This window comes from Lynx canadensis, chromosome C1, assembly GCF_007474595.2.
Source record: "Lynx canadensis isolate LIC74 chromosome C1, mLynCan4.pri.v2, whole genome shotgun sequence".
Lineage (NCBI taxonomy): Eukaryota > Metazoa > Chordata > Mammalia > Carnivora > Felidae > Lynx > Lynx canadensis.
Window position 1 is genome coordinate 105,084,970 of NC_044310.1, and position 18,120 is coordinate 105,103,089.

General features: G+C 38.6%; 1 protein-coding gene across 2 annotated transcripts in view; it reads right to left on the reverse strand.

Annotated features, from left to right (window-relative positions):
• Positions 1 to 1,074: 1,074 nt before the first annotated feature.
• The window catches only part of GOLPH3L (golgi phosphoprotein 3 like), a 37,985-nt gene continuing 20,939 nt past the window's right edge, over positions 1,075 to 18,120 (reverse strand). For both annotated transcript variants that reach the window (XM_030328173.1, XM_030328174.1), the window contains 3 exons: positions 16,061 to 16,192; positions 14,307 to 14,421; positions 1,075 to 3,456 (listed from right to left, as the gene is read on the reverse strand). In XM_030328173.1, the coding sequence (XP_030184033.1) occupies positions 3,029 to 3,456; positions 14,307 to 14,421; positions 16,061 to 16,192 (675 nt within the window). In that variant the 3' untranslated portion in view covers positions 1,075 to 3,028. The remainder of the gene's footprint in view (positions 3,457 to 14,306; positions 14,422 to 16,060; positions 16,193 to 18,120) is intronic.

Here is an 18,120-nt window from a genome sequence, read left to right on the forward strand (position 1 = left end):
AACTTCCTAAGCCTCTAACCCCAGAGAATGATTTACTAGGAACTTACATTTTCGTAAGGTACCCCCCACCCCCACCCCACAAGGTGATTTCAGTGCAGTGCTCTTGGCACCATGTTTTGAGAAACACTGTATAAAGGATGACTTATGTGAACAATGTTTTGTTTGAAATAAAAAGAACAGGAAGTATAAACAATCCTAGTATATACATTTCTTATTGTTCCTTGTGCTGTAGACATTATAAAGAAGGGAAGAACAATAAGCCTGTTATAAGCACAGTTTTCTTTTTGTAGAGGCCACTTTTAGGTAACAGGCTTGAACAATGGAAACTTGAGCAAGGCCAAAGGGTCCACAGCCTGACCAGTTGACTGAATACAGACAGGCCCATCAGGCGACCCATCTCAAAATATCCACAGGCCCTAACTAACCAATGGGCTACTCACAACCAGGCACAGGTACCAAAACAAGGGAAAATTCCACGGTCCCCATATCTCCTTACCTCCCCCACTTTAAAAACAGCCCCCACCCACTGCCTCCTGGCAGACAGTCTCTACTTTGCTCCCTAGTGGTATATTCAAGAAACTTCTATCCTGGCTCTTCTGCCTCAGGTGAATCCTTCCACAGCCTGCGCCCCAGGCTTCCACCTGATTGGGTCGCCCTACATTTGGGTGCCCCCATCTGATTGGGAGAGATGCCACACTTTCACATGTTGTTAACTCTGTTACAGTTAGGTAGGTTACCTGTGTTTCCAACTTTATACTTTCAGCTCTTAGGTAAGTTTCAGTGTCACTTGCAAGTAGATACGAATAGGGCAGAACATAATCCTTTTCTTGATGAAAAATGGTGTAATTGGGTAAATTATTTTGATTGAGATGGAGACACTATTCAGACTATAACATTAGCTGGTGTTCAGGTTAGCCTTGATGTATGCCCTGCCTATATACGTTACGATTCTATTTGTCTATCTCTAATATTCTATACAGGATGAAACAGGCTGGTCTCCTGGTGTAAAGGGGGGAGTGTTACTGGCCTTGTGTGGAAAGTTCTTATTTCTAGTTAAAATAATTGAAGTTGTAAAACCAGAAAACCAATAATTATTTATTATACAGAAATGTGAAAACCCTATGCATTAAAGAAGGTGTTTTGCAGAGAATACTATACAGATTCAAACTGAAGACATTCTCATTGAGATACAACATAAAAATAAACACTGACCCAGTGTTGCAAGAAAGAACTCGACTTCTACCCCCCAATCAAGCTGACACTTTCCAGAACAAAACCTGGTTCAGAAAGGAAAACTAAGCCACGTAGAGACAACACATGGACTGCTTTTGTACTTTCAGAGTGCCAAACTGAAGCTCTACTCAGCTGCACGTTTAGAACTCATTTCATGCTAAAATTCGTATCTCTAGTCATATAAGCAATACCTGAAAGTGAAAAACAAAAACAATGATTGTTGATTTGGGGAATTCCATGGGGCTACGCAGGTTTGGGGGAGGAGATGAAAGTTACAATCATTCATTCGTTTCAGATCAGGAAGAGTTGATATCAGGTCTGGGTTGTCTGTATGAGCCCTTTGACAGCCTGCTTCTCTGTAATGGTCAAAAGCTGAGTGTAGATCTCCATGTTGAGTGTAGAGATTAAATAAACAAATCTTAAAAAAATATTTGCATAGTAAATGCCTGAACTTAGCACAACTTGGTGCCTGTCCTCTTTATATTCCCAAATAGTAGACTTTATGTCAACATGCATTTCATACCAAATTGCCCATCAAAATAGTATTTTTCTTAATCTTCTCTTAGCACTCACTACTGAATTGAAAAAACTGAAAAGTTTTGAGAGATTTGGCTAGAAAGATGGTTATATTGAAACAAGACTAATGACTAGGAGGTTATCTATGGACTAAATACAGACAAAACTACTTCTAGAACCCTTAAATACGGACAGAATCTATCAATTTATGAAGGAAGCCAAAAACAGGGAACAAGAAGATCTGGAGTTTAGATACACTGTCTGGACTCAGGATGCTGCTATTAGGCAACTGAAATTTATAATTCCCTCAATTTGATCAGAGCAGAGACATATAGAGTAAATCTGGAGGAATCAGGACAATCATGAGCTAAAGGGTGGAAATTCTCATGCCACCTCCCTCCCTTATAAATTGGAATGCTGATTATATGAAGGACGTGGCTGAGAGACCCATTTTTTTCATTCAGACTTTTGCCCTGATGAACGAGGGAGTAGGATAATGCTAAGAGAGAGTACAGAACATATTTCTGATTCTAGGACTGTGAGAACCAGGTAAGCAAATTTGCAATATTCTCATTAGGTTAGAAAAGGAAAGCTGAAAAATCATTAGTGGGACATATAATCCCAGAGACCATCTGCTCCAAAAATTAGTTTTGTTTCTACTGCCCAGACAGTTATTTCAATAACTACAATCCTTAGTAGAGTCTGAGAGACAAAGACTGTGAAAACGTGTATTTAAGATAGAAAACAGGGCGTCTGGCTGGCTCAGTTGATAGAGCATACAACTCTTAGTCTCAGGGTAATGAGCTCAAGTCCCATATTGGATGTGGAGTCCACTTAAAAAAAAAAAAGAGATAGAAAACAAACCTTAGAAATCTTAATTAATGGTTTGCTCTACATCTCATTCACATTTTGTGGCTGGAGAACTCCAAATCCCACTTAGATATTCCTGTTTATCCAAAAGCACACTGGATGGAAGCAAACCAGGAATGAGAGAAAGTGATAATTGTGTGTGTGTGTGTGTGTGTGTGTGTGTGTATTCACCTAGTTTATTCACCTCTGCAGTGGAAATTTAGGGAGAAATAAAGTCTGCTTACAATGGTCAAGGTTTATGGAGAAGCCCTGAAGTTGGCTCTCCCCAAATCATAAGTCTGATTCAAGAGAAGGAAAAAAAAAATACAAACAAAAAACGATGAAAAACATCTCATCACACAAAACTCCGTGTGGTGTCTCTGACAGTCACGAGCCAGCAGGGGAAAAAGGAGAAACCCACCCACTGGCTTTAGGATTTATTGAAGGCCGCCAGCACAGCCCAGATCATCTCTGTGGCACTGTGCTTTGTCCCCTCCACTTCAGGGTCCAGTTCTACTAAGTCCTTGGCTCGATTCATTGCCACATCATACCTGTCATCTGTCAGAGAGGAGAAGACATTCTCTAGCACGTCAGAGGAGTGGGCCAGCACCAGGAGCGCTAGTGTTCGTTTGTCCATACGCTGGGGGTCATTCACCCACCGCTCTAGGACACTATCTTGAAGTTTTTTCACTAGTCGCTGTTTCTCTGTTGTATTGGTCACTGGATGAGTAGTCATGTCAAATAGGAGGAAATTCTGCTTCTCTGTGGTTAGAATACCCTTCTCTACTAGGTTCTTTGCAATTCGTTCTCTCACATTTCTCAGTTGGTACTGTAATTTGAAGGGGTTCCAGGTCTCACCTTTGGGAAAAAACAAATGGAAGACTTGAACAATACGCTAAGCCAACTAGACCTAACAAGACATCTGCAGAACATTCCACCCTAACAGCATAATACATACCCTTCTCAAGTACACGTGGCATACTCTACAGGATAGACCATTTGCTAGGCCATAAAATCAGCCTTAGTAAAAGGACTGAAAACATACAAAGTATGCTATCCAACCACAATAGAATTAAACTAGAAATTAAATACAGGAGACAATTTGGGAAATTCAAAAATATGTGGAAATTAAACAACAAACTCCTAAATAACCAATGGGGTCAAAGAAATCACACTCAACTCTGAGTTGAATGAAAACTTATGCGATGTAGCTTAAACCAGTGCCAAGAGAGAAAGATATGACCCCAAATGGTATGCTAGAAAAGATATTAAATAAATCAATAACCTACCTTCTACTTTAAAAAACTAGACAAAGTAGAACACAATAAACATGAAGGAAGCAGAAGAAAGGAAATAATAGAGATTAGAGAGGAGATAAATAGAAACAATGAAAACAATAGAGGAAATCATTAAAATTAAAGGTTGGTTCATTGAAAAGATCAACAAATTGACAAACCTAAAGTGACAAAGAAAAAAGAGAGAAGAGTCAAATCACTAACATTAGGAATTAGAGAGGAAACATCACTACTGACCTTAAAGAAATAAAAATGGCAGGGGGTGCCTGGGTGGCTCAGTCGGTTCAGTATCCGACTCCAGCTCAAGTCATGATCTCACAGTTCGTGAGTTGGAGCCTTGCTTCAGGATTCTTTCCCTCTTCCTCTCTCTCTCCCTCTGCCCCCTGTGGGATTCTCTCTCTCTCCCTCTGCCCCTCATGAGATGCTCTCTCTCTCTCTCCCCCTCTCTGCCCCCCCAAAAAAGTAAATAAAAAAAAATCAAATTGAATTTCTATTCATTAGCAACAATCTGAAAATAAATTTTTTCTCAATTTTTGTAGTTGTTTTCTTACAATTATACTCATAATAGCATCAAAAAGAACAAAATAGTTAGGACTATATTTAACAAAAGTAGTATAAGACTTACACATTGGAAATTACAAAATATTGTTGAAAGAAATATCTAAATAAATGGAAAGGCATCCATGTTCATGGATTAGAAAACCTGATGTTATTATTATTGTTTTTAATTTTTATTTTATTTTTGAGAGAGAGACAGAGCACGAGTGGGGGAGGGCAGAGAGAGAGAGGGAGACACGGAATCTAAAGCAGGATCCAGGCTCTGAGCTGTCAGCACAGAGCCCAATGCGGGGCTGGAACTTATGGGCTGCGAGATGATGACCTGAGCTGAAGTCAGACACTTAACCAACTGAGCCACCCAGGTACCCCAGAAAACTTAGTATTTTTAAGATAGCAATATTCCCCAAATTGATCTGCAGATACAATATAATTCCTATTAAAATCCTACCTTAGGGGCACCTGGGTGGCTCTGTCGGTTAAATGTTCAACTCTTGATTTCAGCTCAGGTCATGATCTCATGGTTCGTGAGTTTGAGCCCTGTGTTGGGCTCCGCACTGACAGTGCAAAGCCTGCTTGGGATTCTCTCTCTCTCCCTCTCTAAACAAATAAACTTAAAGAAAAAAAACGAAAAAGAAAAAAAACCACTACTTTGCTTGATTGCCGAAACTGACAAGCTGATTCTATAATTCATACGGAAATGCAAAAGACCCAGCATGGCCAAAAAAATATTGAAAAGGAACAATAAAGTTGGAGGACTCACATTTCCTGATTTGAAAACTACTACAAAACTACAATAATCAGGGAGCCTATGTGGCTCAGTCGGTTAAGTATCTGACACTTGGTTTCACCTCAGGTCCTGAACTCACGTTTCATGAGTTCGAGCCCTACATTGGCCTTCCTGCTGATGGTGTGGAGCCTGCTAGGGATTCTCTCTCTCCCTCTCTCTCTCTGCCTCTTCCCTGCTCACTCTCTGTCTCTCTTGAAATGAATAAATAAACTTAAAAAACCAAACACTACAATAATCAAGAGAGTGCATAGGGGTTGCCTGGGTGGCTCAGTTGGTTAAGCGTCTGACTTTGGCTCAGGTCATGATCTTGTGCTTTGTGATTTCAAGCCCTGCATCAGGTTCTCTGCTGTCAGGGCAGAGCCTGCTTTGGATCCTCTGTCCTCCTCTAGGTGCCCCTCCCCTACCTATTCTCTCTCTCTCTCAGAAATAAATATTAAAAAAAAAAAAACAAAACAGTGAGAGAGAGAGAGAGAGAATAAGAATAGACATAGAGAGGGGCACCTGGGTGGCTCAGTCACTTAAGCATCCAGCTCAGGTCATGATCTCATGGTTGGTGGGTTTGAGCCCCGTGTTGGGCTCTGTGCTGACAGCTCAGAGCCTGGAGCCTGCTTTGGGTTCTGTCTCTGTCTATCTGTCCCTCCCCTGCCTGTGCACGCACGCATCCTCTCTCTCTCTCTCTCTCTCTCTCTCTCTCATAAATAAATAAATAAATAAATAAATAAATAAATAAATAAAATAGACCTAGGGATCAAAAGAAGAACCCAGAAATAAACCCATACATTTATGGTCAAATGATTTTTATTTTTTTAAGTTTGAGAGAGAGAGAGAGAGAGAGAGAGAGAGAGAGCAAGCAAGCATGTGTGTGCAAGTGGGAGAGGGGCAGAGAGAGAAGGAGGCAGAGAATCCCAAGCAGGCTCCATACTCAGTGTGGAGCTGGATATGGGGCTCGAATCCACGAACCGTGAGATCATGACCGGAGCTGAAGTGGGATGCTCAACTGACTGAGCCACGCAGGTGCCCCTGTATGGAAGAAAATTTTGCAAATCCTGTATATGATACGCGATTTGTATCTAGAATATATTTGAAAAGTACAACTCAGTGGCAAAAAAGGCAAACCCAGTTGAAAAATAGGCAAAAGATATGAAAAGACAATTCTCCAAAGAAGATATACAAATGACCATAAATACATGAAGATGGTCAACATCATTAGTATTAGGAAAATCCCGATAAAAATCACAATATACCACTACATGCTCATTAGGATAGATAAAATAAAGAAGACAGAGAATAACAAGTATTGATGAGAATGTTGAAGAATAGAAACTTATACACTGGTGTGGAAATGTAAAATGGTGTAGCCACTTTGAAAAACTGGCCCCATTCCTGTCCTTAAGAAGTTTAAAATCTAGTATGGGGTGACCGTGGGGAGACAAAAAACATTTGAAGTGGGCCCTAATGGCAAACTGGACATAGAGATAAGGTTCTTTAAAATGTTAATCACTGAGGTATGACATCAGGGATGATGATAGAGTAAGAAGTGCCAGAAATCCATCTCTTCACCTAGACAACAATTATACTAGAGTCTATTTTTTTTAAGTTTATTTATTGTGAGAGAGTGTGCAAGAGCAGGGGAGGGGCAGAGGAAGAGGGAGGGAGAGAATCCCAAGCAGGCTCCACATAGTGCAGAGCCTGATGCGGGGTTTAAACTCATGAACATGAGATCATGACTCAAGCAGAAATCACACTTAACCAATTGAGCCACCCTGGTGCCCTACTAGAATCTATGTATGTATCTATGATACATTCAAAGAAACGAAAGAAGTGGACATAATGTGTGCCTCAGAAAGCACAGATATCAACTTTACTAGACAAAGACTTGAAAACAATTGTCTTGAAGATGCTCAAAGAGCTAAGAGAATATATGGACATAGGGAAACAATATATGAACAAAATGAGAATATTAATGAAGAGATAAAAATTATTGAAAGGAACCAAAAAGAAAGTCTGGAGCTTAAAAACAAGGGCTGAAATGAAAAACACCACGTATATGGGTTCAAAAGCAGATTTAAGCAGGCAGAAAAAGAATGAACAAACCTGAATATAGGAAATGGAAATTATATAGTCTGGGGAACAGAAGGATGTTTAATGAGAAAAAGTAAACAGAGCCTAAGGGACCTCTGGTACACCATCAAATGGTCAAATATATGCATTGTGGGAGTCCCAGGAGGAGGAGAGACAGAAAAGGGGCAGAGAGACTATCTAAAGAAAATTATGAAAACTTTCTGACTATCTGAAAACTTTCCAAATTTGATGAAGGACATGAATTTATAAATTCAAGAAGCATAATGAACCCAATGTCAGATAAAACATCCATACTGAGACACATTATGATCAAATTGTTAAAAGCCAAACAAAAAGAATCTAAAAGCAGAAAGGAAAGAGAGAAGTGAGTCATCACATACAAGGAATCCTCAGTAAGATAACAGATTTCTCATCAAAAAATTTGAAGGCCAGAAGGCAGTGGGCCAATATATTCAAAGAGCTGAAATAAAAGAAAAGAAAAGAAAAGAAAAGAAAAGAAAAGAAAAGAAAAAAGTAAAACCTGTCAAATGAGAATTCTATATCCAGAAAAACTGTCCTTCAAAAATGAGGGAGAAGTTAAGACTTTCCCAGATAAACAAAAACCAAGGGGATTTGTTACCACTAGCCTTGCCACACAAGAAATACTAAAAAGGAGCCCTGCCAGTTGAAATGAAGGGAAGCTAGGGGCACCCGGGTAGCTGAGTCAGTTAAGTGTCCGACTTTGGCTCAGGTCATGATCTCATGGCTCCTGGGTTTGAGCCCTGCTTTGGGCTCTGTGCTGACAGCTCAGAGCCTGGAACCTGCTTCAGATTCTGTGTCTCCTCCTCCTTCCACCTCTCCCCTGCTTACACACTCTCTCTCTGTCTCAAAAATAAATAAACATAAAAAAATAAGAAAGAAATGAAGGGAAGCTAGACAGTAACTAGAAGCAGTATGAAGAAATAAATATCTCCAGTAAAAGTAAATATATGTACAACTATAAAAACTAGTATTGGTTTGTGACACTACTTTTTATTTTCTATATGCTTTAAAAGATAAATACATCAAAAATAATTATTAATCTATGTTATTGGGCATACTATGTATAAAGGAATAATCTGTGACATCAAAACAGAAAGAGGGTGGAATGGAGCTATATCAGGGCAGAGTTTTTCTATGTCATTGAAATTGGTATAAAATCAGATTAGGTTGTTCTAACTCTAGGATGCTAAATCCCATGTAGCAACCAAGATGATATCTACATAAAATGAGAGAGAATACAAATGTTTCACTATAAAAAATCACCTAAACACAAAAGAAGACAGTAATGCAGGAAATGAGGGACAAAAACCTATAGGTCATACAGCAAACAAATAGCAAAATGGTAGAAGTGTCTCCTCATGAATAATTAATTTAAATGTAAATGGATTAAGCAATTCAGTCATAAGACAAAGATTGGCAGAATGGGTTAAAAAACATGATCCAACTATATGCTATCTACAAGAAACTCACTTTAAATCGCATTACAGACCAATAACCCTTATGAATATAGATGCAAAATCCTTAATTAAATATTAGCAAATTGAATCCAATAGCATATTAAAAGGATTATTTATCATGAACAAGTAAAATCTATTCCAGGAATGTTATATATATATAAAAAAAAAATCTGAGCAAAGGATCTGAATAGACTTTTTCCAAAGAAGACATACAGATTGCCAACGAGTACATGAAAAATTGCTCAATATCACTAGTCATCAGGTGCAAATCAAATCACAATGAAAATCGCCTCACACATGTTAGAATGCCTATTATCAAAAAGACAAGAAATAACAAGTGTTGGAAAGGATATGGAGAAAAGAGAACCTTTGTGACTGTTGGTGGGAATGTAAATTGTTGCAGCCACTATAGAAAACAGTATGGAGGTTCCTAAAAAGTTAAAAATAGAGCTATCATATCAATTTCACTTCTGGGTATTTATTCAAAGGAAATGAAAATAATAACTTTATGCACTCTGATGTCCACTGAAACATTATTTACAATAGCCAAACATAGAAGTAACCTAAGTGTCCATCGATGGTTGAATGACTAAAGAAAATGTGTATATATATATATATACAATGGAATAGTATTCAGCCATAAAAAGAAATCTTTCCATTTGCAACAACATGGATGGAATCTGAAGGCATTATGTTAAGTGAAATAAGTGAGACAGAGAAAGACAAATACTGTATGATCTCACTTATATATATGGAATCTAAAACACAAAAATCCAAAAGGGATGCCTGGCTGGCTCAGTTGGTAGAGTGTGTGACTCTTATCTCAGGGTTTTAAGTTCTAGCCTCACGTTGGGTATAGAGATTATTTAAAAATAAAATCTTAAAAAAAAAAAAAACTCAAAAACAAAACAAAAAAGCTCATAGATACAGCGAACAGATTGGTGGTTGCCAGAGGCAGGGGTGGGCAAAATGGGTGAATGTAGTCAAAAGGTACAAACTTCTAGTTATAAAATAAATACGTCCTAGGGATGTGATAAACAGCATGGTGACTATAGTTAACAACACTGTATTGTATATTTGAAAGTTGCTAGGAGAGATCTTAAAAGTTTTCATCACAAGAAAAAAGATGTGTAACTATATATGGTGATGGATGTTAAGTAAACATACTGTGATCATTTCACAATATACTAATCCTGAATCAATGTATTCTATACCTGAAACGAATACAATGTTGTATGTCAATTATGCCTCAAGTAATCAATGTAATAATACATCACATTAATAGAAAAAAAAAAAGCCAGTCATCTCACTTGACTCAGAAAAGACATTTGACAAAGATGAATACACCTTCATGATTTAAAACTCCCAGAAAACTAGGAACAAAAGGAAAATTTCTCAACAGAATAAAAGGTTTACTTTAAAAAAATTTTTTTTAAATATTTATTTATTTTTGAGACAGAGACAGAGCATGAATGGGGGAGGGTCAGAGAGGGAGGGAGACACAGAATCCAAAGCAGGCTCCAGGCTCTGAGCTGTCAGCACAGAGCCCAACGCGGGGCTCGAACTCACAGACTGTGAGATCATGACCTGAGCCGAAGTCGGAGGCCACCCAGGTGCCCCTAAAGGGTATACTTTTTTTTTTAGTGTTTTTATTTCTTTATTTTTGAGACAGAGACAGAGTGTGAGTGAGGGAAGGGCAGAGAGAGAGAGAGAGAGAGAGAGAGGCAGGATTGGAAGCAGGCTCCAGGCTCTGAGCTGTCAGCGCAGAGCCCAACGTGGGGCTTGAACTCACAGACCGTTAGATCATGACCTGAGCCAAAGTCAGACACCCAACCGACTGAGCCACCCAGGTGCCCCAGAATAAAGGGTATACTTAAAGGGTATAAAAATGCACAGCTAACATCACATTTAATAGTAAAAGACTGAAAGTTTTCCCTCAAAGGTCATGAACAACATAACGATGCCTGCTTTCCCTACTGCAACCAGAGCTGTTAGAGAAGAAACAAAGATGTGGACCTGCGCACGTTGCTCAAGGGCCAACTGTAGAGAAAATTCCAAAGAGTACACAAAAGTGCTACTAGAGCTAATAAACTAATTCAGATAAGTTGCAGGGTACAAAAAAAACACACAAATATCAGTTGTTTCTATATACCAGTAATGAACAATCTGAAAAGGAAATTAAGAAAGCAGTTCCATTTATAATAGTGTCTAAAAGAATTAAATATTTAGGAATAAATCTAACCAAGGAGGTGAAAGATTTATATGCTGAAAACTATATAACATTGCTGAAAAACATTAAAGATGACATTAATAGTGGAAAGACATCTCATTTTAATGAACAGGAAGAGTTGACATTTTTGAGATGTCAGTATCACTCAAAGAGATCCACAGGTTCAACACAATCTCTAACAAGATTCCAAAAGCCTTTCCCACCAAAATGGAAAAGCTGATCCTCATATTCATATGGAATTTCATGAGACCCAGACAGCCAAAACAATCTTGAAAAACAATAAAGTTGTGGGACTCATACTTCCCAACTTCAAAACTTACTACAAAGCTATAGTAAGTTAAATAGTACGGTATAGGCATAAGGACAAGCACAGATCAATGCAATAGAACAGAGAGTCCAGAAATAAATCCTCAGACTGATGATCAACTTATTTTCAACAAAGCTACCAAGACCATTCAATGGGGGAAAGGGCAGTCTTTTCATGGATATAAAACCAAAAGTGGAAGGAACAAAAGAAAAAATAAACTGATTCGATTTAATCAAAATCAAGAACTTTTGTGCATCAAGGACTACCATCAAAAAGTTGAGAAAACAACCTACAGAATGGGAGAACATATTTGTAAATGATATATCTGATAAGAGATTAATATCCGGAATATACAAAGAACTTCCAAAACTCAACAATAACAACAACAGAACTCAATTAAAGAAACGGGCAAAAGACTGGAATAGACATTTTTCCAAAGAAGATATACAGATGGCCCATAAGCCCATGAAAAGATGCTCATCACTGGACATTAGGGAAATGCAAATCAAAACCATAATGAGATACCACTTCATGCCTACTAGGATGGTTATAATTCAAAACAAAACAGGGGGACCTGGGTGGCTCTGTCAGTTAAATGTCCAGCTCTTGATTTTGGCTCAGGTCATGATATCAGTTTGTGGGACTGAGCCCTGTATAAGGCTCCACGCTGACAGCACAGAGCCTGCTTGGGATTCTCTCTCACTCTCTCTCTCTGCCCCTCCTCCACTCTCTCATTCTCTCAAAATAAACTTTAAGAAACAAACAAACAAAAAACCCTCAACAAAGCTAAAAATAGAACGTGTTGATGACAATATGGAGAAACTGGAACCCTTATGCAGGGTTGGCGAGAAGGGGTGCAGCCTGTGTAGAAAACAGTTTTGTGGTTTCTCAAAACAGAACTATCATATAAGCCAGCAATTCTACTCTCAGATATATATTCAAAAGAACGACTAGCAGGGACTTGAATAGATATTTGTATATTAATGTACATAGCAGCATTATCCACAATAGCTAAAAGGTGGAAACAACTCAAGTGTCCATCAACAAATGAAACGAATAAAAAAAAATGTGGTGGGGCATGCACATGGCTCAGTTGGTTAAGCGTTCAACTCTAGATTTTGGCTTAGGTCATGATCTCAGAGTTTGTGAGATCAAGCCCTGCATTGGGCTCTGCACTGTCAGTGTGGAACCTGTTTGACATTCTCTCTCTCCTTCTCTCTCTGTCCCTCCCCTGCTCATACTCATGCACACTCTCTCTCAAAATAAATAAACAAACAAAATGTGGTATATCCATACACTGGAATATTATTTGGCCAGAAAAAGGAATGAGATTTTGATACATGCTACAACATGAATGGACATTGAAAACATTATGCTTAGTAAAAGAAGCCAGATAACAGAAGGGCAAATATTGTATGATTCCACTTATATGAGTTACCTGGTGTAGGCAAATTCATAAAGACAACAAGCAGAAAAGAGGTTGCCAGGGCATGGGGGGACAGGGAGAAAGAGGGATGTTTGGGATGATGAGAAAGCTTTGGGTATAGACAGAGGTGATGGTTACATAACACTGTGAATGTATTTGATGTCAGTGAATTATACATTTATGAATGGTTGAAACAATAAAGATTATATTATATGTATTCTACCACAGTAAAAAATGTTAACTATATACCCCAAAGTAACTAAAACATATCCACACAAAAACATGTCCAGGTATGTTCACAGCAGCATTACTCATAATAGTCAAAAAGTGGAAATAATCCAAATGTTTATCAACTGATGAACTGATAAATAAATGTGGTACATCTATACAGTGAAGTATTATTTGGTAACAAAAAGGAGTCAAGGTAAACCTGGGGAAGTTCTAGTAAGATTGGTAGATTGTATCAATGTCAATATCCTAGAGGTCATATTATATTACAGTTTTGTAACTGGTCATCACTGAGGGATTCTGGGTAGAGTGTATAAGGGATCTCTCTGTACTATTTCTTACAACTTCATGTGAATGTACAGATACCTCGATTAAAATTTCAATAAAAAAAAAAAACTGTTCCAGAAGGTGACACTGGCTGTGACCTCAAAGTGCCCCATGGAAGATTCTCCTAAAATTTTATGCCATAGATCTGCTTACTTATATAAAAGTTTTTGAATTTACCCTTAAAAAAAAAAGGGAGAGAATAAAGTATTGGTACATGATAAAACATGGATGAACTTTAAATATTACCTTAATCCGGTCAAAAAAAAGTTGTACATTTCCTCTATATGAAATATTGAGAATAAGTAAATCAATAGAGACAGAATGTAGATTAGCGGTTGCCTGGAGCTGGGCAGGAGGCTTGGGAAAAATCGCTAATGAGTATGGGGTTTATTTTTGGGGTGATGAAAATGTTGTAAATTAGGACTGTGATGGTGGCTGTTCAATTGTGTGCATATACTCAAATCCACTTAATTGTGTACTTTCCATGGGTCAACTGTATGGTGTGAATTATGAATCAATAAAAATGTTTGGGGCGCCTGGGTGGCTCAGTCGGTTGAGCGACCAACTTCGGTTCAGGTCATGATCTCACTGTTTGTGAGTTCGAGCCCCTTGTCGGGCTCTGTGTTGACAGCTCAGAGCCTGGAGCCTGCTTCGGATTCTGTGTCTCCCTCTCTCTCTGCCCCTCCCCCACTCATGCTCTGTCTCTCTCTGTCTCAGAAATAAAAAAACATTTAAAAAAAATGTTAAAGTTTTTTCTTGTGGAGAATACTATTAAAGAGCTTATGTGGTGGGGTGGTGGACGTAAGACAGAGCTTTGGAAAACTTTATGTATTGATTAACCATGTCTTTTCTGTCCTTCTTTAAATACAGTTAAACAGTGAGCCATACATTTCTTACCCAGCATCTTGAATTCCTGTATTCCACTGCTTGAACTAGTAGGATAAAGATTATAAAGTGTGGGATTTTTTTAGCCATTTTTAGCCATCTTACCTGTGAGTAGCTCTATCCATGTCTGGACGGTTTCTGTGGGTTCAGTTGCTTTGATGTGTTTGAGAGTTTCATCCAGTAAAACATCTCCTGTTGGGCTATCTGACTTTAGCAATACCTTTAAAAGAAGAAACAAGGTTTTGGGATGAGCACTGGGTGTTGTATGGAAACCAATTTGACAATAAATTTCATATATTGAAAAAAAAAAAGATTTGAATTCCAAACAGAAAAATAAATAAATAAATAAATAAATAAATAAAAGAAGAAACAAGGGACCCTGGTTCATTCCCTTAATTCAAATTAGAATCTTTCAATATACTGTATATACATTATGGGTCAAATGTTGTAGGAAATGCAAAACAACATAACACACTATCCCTGTTCTCAAGAAGTTTAATATCTAGTATGGAGTGATAGTGGGGAGAAAGAAATAACATTTGAAGTGGGCCCTAGTGACAAACTGGATATAAATGATCAGGAAGAAAATATGTAATAATAACTCTTTAGGTCTGGAAAACTAACCTGTGAAACAATTAATAAAGGTAAAAAAGAAGAGGAAGCTACTTTAGGGCAAAAGTGGATAAGTTTGGTTTTAACTCATAAGGGATAGCTAAGTTGAAATGTCTAGTCAAGAGTTAAATATGTTCCTAGGGGTTTGATAGGTTAATATCATGGAGGTGATAGATAAAGCTAGAAGATAAATGGTATCTCCAAAAGGAAAGAAAGGTATGCAAAAGGATGCAAACTGAGACTCAGATGTTAAGGAATGGAGAAGTATAAGAAATAGGGTACAGGCGGGATGCCTGGGTGGCTCAGTTGGTTAAGCGTCCAGCTTCAGCTCAGGTCATGATCTTGCAGTCTGTGGGTTTGAGCCTGTCGGGCTCTGTGCCGATAGCTCAGAGCCTGGAGTGTGCTTTGTATTGTGTCTCCCTCTCTGCTCCTCCTCTGCTTGCACTCTCTCTCTCTCTCAAAAATAAATAAACATTAAAAAAAATAAAAAAAAAAAAAGAAATAGGGTACAGGCAAGAAGCAAGAAAATGTAATATAACAAAGGCCAAGAATGGAGAAAATTTCAAGTAGGGGGAGGTGGTCAAAAAATGTCAATGCCACGTATAGGTTAAGAGAGAAAAATAAATTGAAGACAAAAGAGAAGCTGGTGATAGGGTGCCTGGCTGGCTCCATCAGTAGAGCCTCATGATCTTAGGGTTGTGAGTTCAAGCGCCATGATGGGCATAGAGCCTGCTGGTGACACTGAAGAATGTAGTTTTGGTAGAGTTAAGAGTATGAAAATGAAGTTATGAGTGGAAAAAATACGTAGTAAGAAAACAGAGATGGGAGTCAAGCTCGTATGGTGGAGAGGACTTGCTATAAATGGAAGGAGAAAAATCTAATGTTATCTGAGCATGACCAGAATTAAACAAAGACTGCACCCAACCTAGGTGTTTGCCCTCCTCCTATATAACACTCTATTTCATAATGTTATATAGATACAGAGGAGTAACAATCAACAGCATCCTAAATGTGATTTAGAAAAATCTGCATAAAAAGACAAAACCATAAACTTCTTGTAACTCTTTAGATAATGGATACTTGAATTTCTCCCTCTGCTATAGGTTAATTAAACCTGTTAGACAATGGGACAGCTGAGTCAGTGATATTTATCTTGTCTCACTACTCAGATCTTCCCATTTCTCCAAAATGGACCATTGGTATCTGCTCTTTCATAAGTCAGGAGAATGTTCACAAGGCTGTTGCACCTTTCTGTCCAGTAGTCGCTTCTTACGCATGGTGGGGGGTTCCAGATAGATTCGACCCCGCATGGCCAGCTCTATCAGGATGCCCCCTCGCAGGCCAGATGATATGCAGTCATTCCAGAAAGATGTGTAACCCTAGAGAAGGGGAATAAAAAGAAAAGAATGTTCTGAAAGGGTTATGGGCTAGCAGCAGGCACCTTAAGGATGGTTCATTTCATTGTGATTCATTTCATGTCACATTACATGTACTCAAAGCATAAAGTAACAGAATCTCTCTTTAATTCTCTTCGTCTAAACGCCCGAAATAAGATTTTCTGACTTCAAGCTCTTTGTGAATTCCCAGGGTTCAGCTCCTAGTTAATAATTGGCAGGTCAATTTGTAATTTTTGAAAAGAATTTTAGCTTTTTTGAAATCTGTTTTCATGACATTCTAAATTTCAGAGTATCAATATTAGCAGAAAAATGTATAAACCATCTGAGCCTTTTACTCCTCCAAGACATGGATTATTTGCAAGCCATTTTGATGGATGATGTGGTAGAAATCCAGCTCTGCCACTGACTACGTAAATGCTTTGGGTATGTTATTTCTCAAGTGCAATGTCCTCATCTATAAAATGTGGACACTAATATCTATCTTTATAAGTTTGCTGTGAGGAATAAATCAGGTGTCCTGTATAAGAAAGCATTTAGTAGAGAACCTGGCTTATAGTAGGCACTTAAATATTGGTTTCCTTTAGTTAGGAGCTAGAGGGGTACAAAGACATAGAAGAAATACCCACTGTCTTAAGAAACTAAAAATCTAACTGGAAAGACCATGCAAACTTGAAGAAAGTTCTACAATAATATAAATTTAAATATTTTTAAAATGTGTTTTTTAATGTTTATTTTTGAGACAGAGAGAGACAGAGCATGAACGGGAGAGGGTCAGAGAGAGAGGGAAAAAACAGAATCTGAAGCAGGCTCCAGGCTCTGAGCTGTCAGCACAGAGCCCGACACGGGCTTGAACTCACAGACTGCGAGATCATGACCTGAGCTGAAGTCAGAAGCTCAACCGACTGAGCCACCCAGGTGCCCCTATAATAATATAAATTTTAAATAAAAGCTCAATTGAAAAAGCAGGAGACAGGCAAAAATGACTACTGGATGTTTGGTTTAGATGATAGTTTTTCAAATTATAAACCACTTTTGGGCTAGTCAGAAACTTTCATGGGACTTGAACTGAGGTTTGAAAAATAGGTTGAATTTAGCAGTGAGGGAGGGTTTTCCAGATGAAGATAAATCATTCAAATTCTTATTTTTCAAGAGAGCATTCTAAGTAAAAGTATAAAGGAAGGAGACATCAAATATGTTTAGAGATCTAACTCAAGGACATAAGATCAAGTTGGCTGTGGGAAGTCTTGATGCTCTGAACTTTTACTGAAAGGCAATATTGAATCCTGAGGATTGTAAGCAAGGAGTTATGATTAACACAAGAAGACCCACCAAAAGTATCAGACCCGTCTAACACTCTACCTTTTGGTGTAGCACTCCCTCTTGGAGAGAAGCTGGGTGAGATGTTGGCAGGGAGGTTCTAGCATGGCTTTAAAGCATCACCTTTAAGGATCGCTACATAAATCGGTATTTTAGGGACGCCTGGGTGGCTCAGTCCGACTTTGGCTCAGGTCATGATCTCGCAGTCCATGGGTTGGAGCCCCGCATCAGGCTCTGTGCTGAAAGCTCAGAGCCTGGAGCCTGCTTCGGATTCTGTGTCTCCGTCTCCCTCCCTCTCTCGCTCTCTCTCTCTCTCTCTCTGCCCCTCCCCCACTCATGCTGTCTCTCTCACACTCTCAAAAAAAAATCAGTATTTAAAATTTTTTATTTTATTTATTTTTAAATGAATGTTTATTTTTGACAGAGAGAGAGAGAGAGAGAGAGAGAGAGAGAGAGAGAGAGAGCACACAAGCACACAGGAGAGGGGCAGAGAGAGAGAGAGGGAGAAAGAGGATCCCAACAGGCTCCACGCTCAGCACAGAGCCCAACACGGGGCTCGACCTCATGACCTGGGATTGTGACCTGAACCAAAA